The sequence below is a fragment of the Callorhinchus milii genome, unplaced genomic scaffold (assembly GCF_018977255.1).
Source record: "Callorhinchus milii isolate IMCB2004 unplaced genomic scaffold, IMCB_Cmil_1.0 Scaffold736, whole genome shotgun sequence".
NCBI lineage: Eukaryota > Metazoa > Chordata > Chondrichthyes > Chimaeriformes > Callorhinchidae > Callorhinchus > Callorhinchus milii.
The window spans coordinates 1-7,415 of NW_024705477.1; the positions used below are offsets into that span (position 1 = coordinate 1).

Below are 7,415 nucleotides of genomic sequence, written 5' to 3' on the forward strand. Positions count from 1 at the left end.
GTGATATGGTAACCACTGAACAGTCATGGATTCCGCTATTCGACAAAATAATCCTCTGTTTGGCCACAGAATACACAGTCACTAGACTGCACAGAGTGTCCTGTGAAGCAGTTTCAGACGTCTGAATAATGAAATTTGTCTCTATATCAAAGGCTATCAATATTATGACTGATTATTGTTATTAATGTTATTCCCGTCCCCACAGTGTGTGGAGGGAGGGAGGGATTGACAGGTCTGGGACAGGAGCTTTGGGATGGGATAAAACGGGTTGTTTCCTGGCTGGAGTCAGCTGGGGGAGGAGCAGCTCCTGTCCACACGTCACCACAGCTGCTGTTTCCACCTCATGGTTCAGATATCTTGTTAATACATGTTAGTTTGTGATCACTGAGGTGACTGATGGTCTCACACTGTCACACCGATTCCTGACACAATATTCAGAATCAACTGATCAGCCAGTGTCAATAACACCCTGAGATATCGGGGGAATTCAGCCTCGGGATATTATATTCTCACACAATCTGTTACTTACCTCAGACTCTGTATTTTACACTGCGGGTTCCTCAGAGCCTCACACAGTTGCTTCACTCCTGAATCTCCCAGTTTATTATCACCCAGGTCCAGCTCTGTCAGTGAATGGTTTGTACTGAGAGCGGAGGCGAGATCCTCGGCACAATCAGCTGTCAGACTGTTAACCCACAGCCTGGAGACCAGAGACACAGAGAGATAACAGGGATCAGAGTAAACACAGTGTAGAAGTGAGTGTGAGACACCCCAGGCCTCAGTGGAAGCCAGAGCCTGACACACACTGGGGCAGGTCCAGATGGACAAGGAGACAGAAGCCAATCATTGTTCAAAATGACAAATGTGGAGGTTTCGCTGGTTAAACTCCAGCCGTCACCCCAACACACACTGTACCCCCACCCAACCCAAGCCTTGTCTGTTAGTATCTGCCCCCAATCCTCTACAGCAGGGATCGGCATTTTGTGGCTCGCGGGTGGGGGTGAAGTGTTTATTTTACGTTTGTGTCGTGTGGCTCAATGAAACATCGGGAGAATTCAGCCTCGGGATATTATATTCTCACATAGTCTGTTACATACCACAGTTTCTGTATTTTACACTCCGGGTTCCGCAGAGCCTCACACAGTTTCTTCACTCCAGAATCTCCCAGTTTATTACTATTGAGGCCCAGCTTTGTCAGTGAGTTGTTTGTAATGAGAGCGGAGACGAGATCCTCGGTACAATCAGCTGTGAGTCTGTTACCCCCCAGCCTGGAGATCAGATAACATAGATCAATTCGAGGCTCAGGGACCCCTGATTGTGCCCTGTCGGGGGACAGGGGATGGGTGGGTTGACTGCTGGTGTATGACCAGCTAAAGCTGCATAACGTCCCCCGTGAGAGCTGTCTCTGGGTGCCATCTCGCTGTTTTCTGTATCCGACCCTCCCCAAACTGTAAATACTGTGTCTCACTGCGTTAACAGGAGCTGGGTGGGAAGAATCTCTGCTCCCAGTGATTTCCATCCACATCCTGCCACTGAGCCAATCCTTGTAGCTTTTCAGATTTCAGCATTAAAACTGTCCACACCTGCTCGGGCTATACTAATCTATGTTTAGAGCAAGTTACTGACCCCAAGTCCACAGTCTGTTACTTACTCCAGTCTCTGTATTTTACACTCCGGGTTCCTCAGTGCCTCACACAGTCGCTTCACTCCAGAATCTCCCAAATTATTGCCCCCCAGCCTGGACACAGAGACAGTAACACAGTAACTAGAGTGTAACAGTACAACACACAATTGACATCTATATACAGAAGCCTTTCAGGTGGGGAACATGTCCCAACGAGCTGGGACCAGTTGCGGTTGATCCATAAAACAGCTGAAATGTATATTACGTTCACTTAGGGTAATGTCTCAGAGCTTTACAGGGACGCAGATTAGAAGGTTCGAGCGGCCCCCAGTCTAAATGATACCAACAAAAACGCCACATTATATTTACACAGCGCTGTTCACGTCAGGAGGACGCCCCAAAGCGCTGGACAATGAGGCCTTTGTGCCCGTGGTGAGGGTTGGGATCAAAGAGGGTGGAGGGCAGTGGATTGGGGTGGGAGAATGACTGAAGAAGAAGGGTTTGAGATGGGCTGTGAAGGAGTTGAGGGTGGGGACGAGGCGGAGGGGCTCCAGGATGAAGTTCTCGGGGTTGCAGGCAGAGAGGCTGAGGGACTGGCCGTCGATGATGGAGCAGGCAGGGCGGGGGACGAGGAATAGGTCAGTGCCCGCCGAGCGGAGGGAGCGGACAGGTTGACATCTTTGGTAAACACCACTTCGTCACTCTCACACACCCGAAAGTTGCCGGTCCCTGGGTTGGCTCCTACCCCCTCGAGGCGTCTCTCCTACTCTGGATCCACCAGCTGAGGCCCCACAGCCCTCACTCCCCGCACTCAACAGCCAAATCTCCTCCGGCCCATGTAACTGAGCAACAGGCTTCCTTTGCCCTGTCTTCAGGGCTGCAGGTGCTTCCTGTGCTGCCGTCCAGAGCAGAGAGCTTCCTGGGGTCCACCGCAACCCTATGTCTGACACAGTAAGAGATACAATCAGAGTAAACTTACTGCAACTCCTGACACTTGTGCAGAGCAGGAACTAGACGTCGGAGACCCTCATCCTGAATGCAGCAGCTGCTCAAATTCAGTAGTTTTATGGTATCACACAGTCCAATGACCTGAGACAGCACAACACAGTCTATCGGTGTCAACCTCAAGGCTTTCACTGGAGATATGTCACCCAATGTCAGTGTTTGTACAGACCCCAGTGTGAGCTGTGCCAGGGCTTGATTCTGAGACTCAAACAGGTAGTGGAGTGTGTTCAGCAGCTTCCTTTTCCCAGTGACGGTGTCTGTGTCTCTGTTCTGGGCTTTAAACTTCTCCTTCAGCCAATCGATCACCGCGCAGGTTGTCTGATGATCAAACGGCCCCAAAAACTGCTCCAGTGGCTGAGCTGCTCGTGGGGAGCAGAGACCCGCAACAAAGCGCAGGAATATCTCGAATCGACCATCATTCTCCCTGTCAGCAACATCCAGACATCTCCTGATGGTTTTGCAATGTGGAGACAGGAACTGGGCGAGTGCGGCTACAAACTCCTGGATGGTCAGGTGCGGGAAAGCGTAGACCACGTTGTGCTCTGAAGACGCTCTCTGCATAAGTTCCATGAGAAAGCCAGAGAGGAACTGGGAAGGTTGGAGGTCAGATTTGATCAGATCTTCATCATTAAAAACGATGTTTTTCTGGGAAACTCCAGTGAAGGCCATGGCACCAATGTTTAGCAGCACATAACGGGGGCTTTCCACCTTGACACTGTGATGTGATAGAATGTGGTATATATAATAGGAGAAGAGTTGTGTGATCGTCTTGGGAACACGCTGTTTGTTGCTGTTTTTCCGTTTAAAGAAGGGACCCAGAGATAGAGCGAGGATCCAGCAGTAGGACGGGTTGTAGCACATGGTGGACAGGAGCTCGTTCTCCTCCACGTGACTGTAAACAGCAGCCGCCACCTTCTGATCTTGAAAGAACTTGTGAAAATATATCCTTCTCTCTTCACCCACAAAACCCAGGATTTCAGCCCAGACACTGACCTGAGCCTTTGCCAGTAAATGTAATGCAGTGGGGCGGCTGGTCACCAGCACTGAGCATCCTGGCAGCAGCTTTCGCTGTATTAAACTGTACACAATGTCAGACACTTTACAGCAGAATTCAGGGTCTGTGCACCTGCGTTGAGGCTCTGTGTCTCTCCGATTGTCACCGAAATCAATTCTTGCTCTGAATTCATCCAATCCATCAAATATAAAGAGCAATGTCTCTGGGTGTTTCCACAGCTCGTCCAGAACATCCCTGAGGTAAGGATACTGCTCCACGATCAGACGGCTCAGGGCTGTTCCGCACTGAATGGTGTTTAGGTCTCGGAATTTAAAAACAAATACAAAGTGAAAGTGAGGGTAGATTTTGCCTGTGGCCCAGTCATGGACAAGCTTTTGAACCATGGTTGTTTTCCCAATCCCCGCCACTCCACTCACTACTGCGGAAGTACCTGTGGGAGAGACAGAACCGCTTCCCTGGTAGAATTTTCTAATCACGGACAATAATCCTCTTCTGGAGAAGCTGCTGTGGAACAGTTTATCAGTTCGGATTTTTTCCAGCTTTCCCCGGAGCTCCTTCTGTCTCCACTCCTCGTGGTCTCTGCCTCTCGCCAGCAGCTCATGTTCTACCAGTTTCCGGTGACGGAGATCAGAAATGATGGTTAACTCCGTGTAGCGGTCAACCAACTGAAACGTCTTCACCTTCTCCTTGATCAGTATGGTCTTCACTTCTAGGCTTTCACTTTGTTTCTGTAACATCTCCTTGTGCAGTCGTTGAACATCTTCAATTAGAGCATTGACACAGGGGTTAGACACACCTCCGGCACCCACCTGAAGGCAGCGACTCAACACTTTGTGGATTATCAGTTGGGAGGATTGTGTCAGTGTAGAGGCAGAGGGACAGAGGTAGAACTTCAGAAGAGTTTTAATACACATAGAGATATACATTGTGGAGCGGAGGAGAGGAGCAGAAGAAGGAGATTGGAGAATGTCGCGAAGATAGGAAGTCACGAAAAACATTCTGAACATCTGCGATCAGGGCTCCCTCTGCCTCCTTGTTCTACTCAACATCTCTGCCACCTTCGACACTGTCGACCACTCCATTCCCATACACCGCCTCTCCTCCTCACTTAATCTTCGCGGATCTGCCCTTGCCTCCTTCCATTCCTATCTATCTCACCGTCTCCAACTTGTTGCCTCTAACGGTTTCTCCTCCAGCCCCCGCACTGTCACATCTGGCGTCGACTATTGTTCGGCCCTTAGCCCTCTCTTCTTTTCTATGCACGTGCTCCCCCTTGGTAACATCATCCGCAGATATGGGATCAACTTCCCCATGTATGCGGATGACATCCAACTCTGTCTTTCTGCCTCCACCCTCAATTCCACGACCGCTGTTGTCCTGAAAGACTGTCTGTCGGACATCGAGTCCAGGACTAGGGCAACTTCCTACAGTTGAATGTGAACAAGACTGGGGCCCTCCTGATTGGCTCGCGCCAGAGCCTCATTTCTAGGCTTTCACTTTTTTTCTGTAACATCTCCTTGTGCAGTCGTTGAACATCTTCAATTAGATCATTGACACAGTGGTTACACACACTTCCAACACCTACCCGAAGACAGATACTCAACACTGTGTGGATTATCATTTGGGAGGATGGTGTCAGTGGGTGGAGGCACAGTCACAGAGGTAGACTTCAGAAGAGCTTTCAATAAAGACAGAGTTACAGATTGTGGTGTGGATGAGTCGCGCAGATGAAAATTGTTGGAAAAGTTACAGAGGTAGGATCGGTGGGAGTGAGTCAGGATATATAAGATATATTGTGGAGACTGAGCATCTCCACGACAATCTGAAGGAGACAGCGTGACAGTGAATCCTGCTGAGGATGGAGGTGACGGACGTATGAAGCTCAGTGTGTGTAGGGTTGGTGGCATTCAATTATGGATGAGTTGGAAACTGGTGGATGGTAATGCTGGAGAGGGCGGCCAGGAGGGGAACAATATAATCAAACTGATGTCCCTCCAATTCAACTCTCAGATCATCAGTACTTTCTGGAAATCTCAATGTAAATGGCAAAGATTCAACCTCTGCATTTCAGAAATAAATCCACTGGTTACACTATGAACTGGTCAAATACCTTTCAGGTTCCTGGGTATCTGTCGTACACGTTGGTCAATCATCATTTCGTTTACTAGACTGGCACCTGTGTATAGGGAGATTTCCTTTAGTTTCAGTGATTGCAGTATCTAGTGAAATATGTATTTCATTAGGGAATGGAATCACTGTAAAATTAAATACTACCTTCTTCCTGTATTTCAGTCATTATTTTGTTCAATTTGGGCAGAGTGGGTCTCATTTCAACGAACCATTCCCATGCCTCTCTACAGACCCGGGAACCTTTCCCCAGCACCAGGTTCAGAAGATGTTTCGAGCTTTGTCTCTTCCGCCCACTCTGTGTGAGCTCAGTCAGTTTCTGCAGAGAATGAGTAATATTATATTGAAGAGCAGAGTAAAACATGAGCTCTGATTTTGATCAGGAAATGGCCAGTTCCACCATGGTGTGTCTTCTCATGGTGGGTGAGGCTCCACAGCCACGGATTGCCCTCCGTTACCTCAAACAAATGTTTACTATTCGTGAGACTTGCCAGTGAGATTACTTCAGACAGTGTCACAGCCCAGCCTGACTTCTCCTCACCCGCCTCTCACACACAGTGATCTGGAGATTTAACTGCTGTACAATAGGGACTGTCTGCAATGGGATCAAGTTAAAGCAATGTTCCAGGGAAATATGTAACATTCTGACACAGCATCATTTGGTGTCCTTTCCCCAATATTATCCTCTTTCTCCGCATCTACTTGTGCTGCTTCATGGATGTGATGATTCGTTTCTGATGAAGAAGGAACCTGGACACAATCCTGAAATTGTCCCTCCACCTCATCCCCTCTATCCCGGATTCTCTCCACCTCATTCCTTCTATCCTGGAGTCCCGCTATCCATTTCATTTCTTTATATAAATGGAATGTGGGTCTTGTCTTCCCCACTCGACCCTCCCCCGCACTGGTCACTGGAGGATTGGGTATAAAAGATCGGCTCGTGTCAAACGTGAAACCTATAAAATCAAAGTGGTTTTGAATGGAAACACTTTGCACTACAAACATAGAGACATGTACCAAATAGGATTAGTTCTTCCCTCCTGACCACCTACTTGAAGTTCCTGCTGGCTGAAATATTCCTTCCTTGTCAACAGTGAGATGACTGCCTCCATGTCTTCCTCAAAGGCCTGTTCTATTCTGTCCCGGTAGAACTTAGTGAGTCTGAACAGCTGGTGTCCCTCGTACAGGTCGAGGGTCTCGTAGAATGCGGCCATTAAACCTGTCAACAACAAGTCATACAATCAAACTAATTCCATACTTCAATGCACGTTCATATCTTAAACACATTTCATGATCCATCGCTATGTGTCGGCCTGGATCAGTGGTAACACACTTGTCTCTGAGCCAGAAGGTTGTGGATTCAGGCCCCGCATGAGAATATTAAATCACATCGTCTAATCTGACTCTCCAAAGCTGTGCTGGAGATGTGCTGCAATGTTGGACACACCATCCTTCAGATCAGACACCTCGCTTGTGAGGTGAGTAACTAACCAATACGCTGCCAATAGGAACCCATTTGGAACCAATAGGAACCCAATAGGAACCAATAGGAACCCATTTGATTGGAAGATCACTTTCAGGGGACAATATTATTTGTAGAAATTTAGTAATTTGGTCACTCAATTCATGACTGTTTGTGTGTGA

General features: G+C 48.2%; 1 protein-coding gene across 1 annotated transcript; it reads right to left on the reverse strand.

Annotated features, from left to right (window-relative positions):
- Positions 1–529: 529 nt before the first annotated feature.
- LOC103173546 (NACHT, LRR and PYD domains-containing protein 3-like) lies at positions 530–6,985 on the reverse strand (the record flags this gene model as incomplete). Its single annotated transcript, XM_042346413.1, has 7 exons — positions 6,824–6,985; positions 5,919–6,090; positions 5,755–5,820; positions 5,098–5,180; positions 2,604–4,453; positions 1,098–1,268; positions 530–700 (listed from the first exon to the last, which is right to left on the reverse strand). Coding segments are annotated over exons 1-7 (2,675 nt in total), but the record flags the coding sequence as incomplete, so codon positions are not given.
- Between the last annotated feature and the right edge of the window lie 430 nt (positions 6,986–7,415).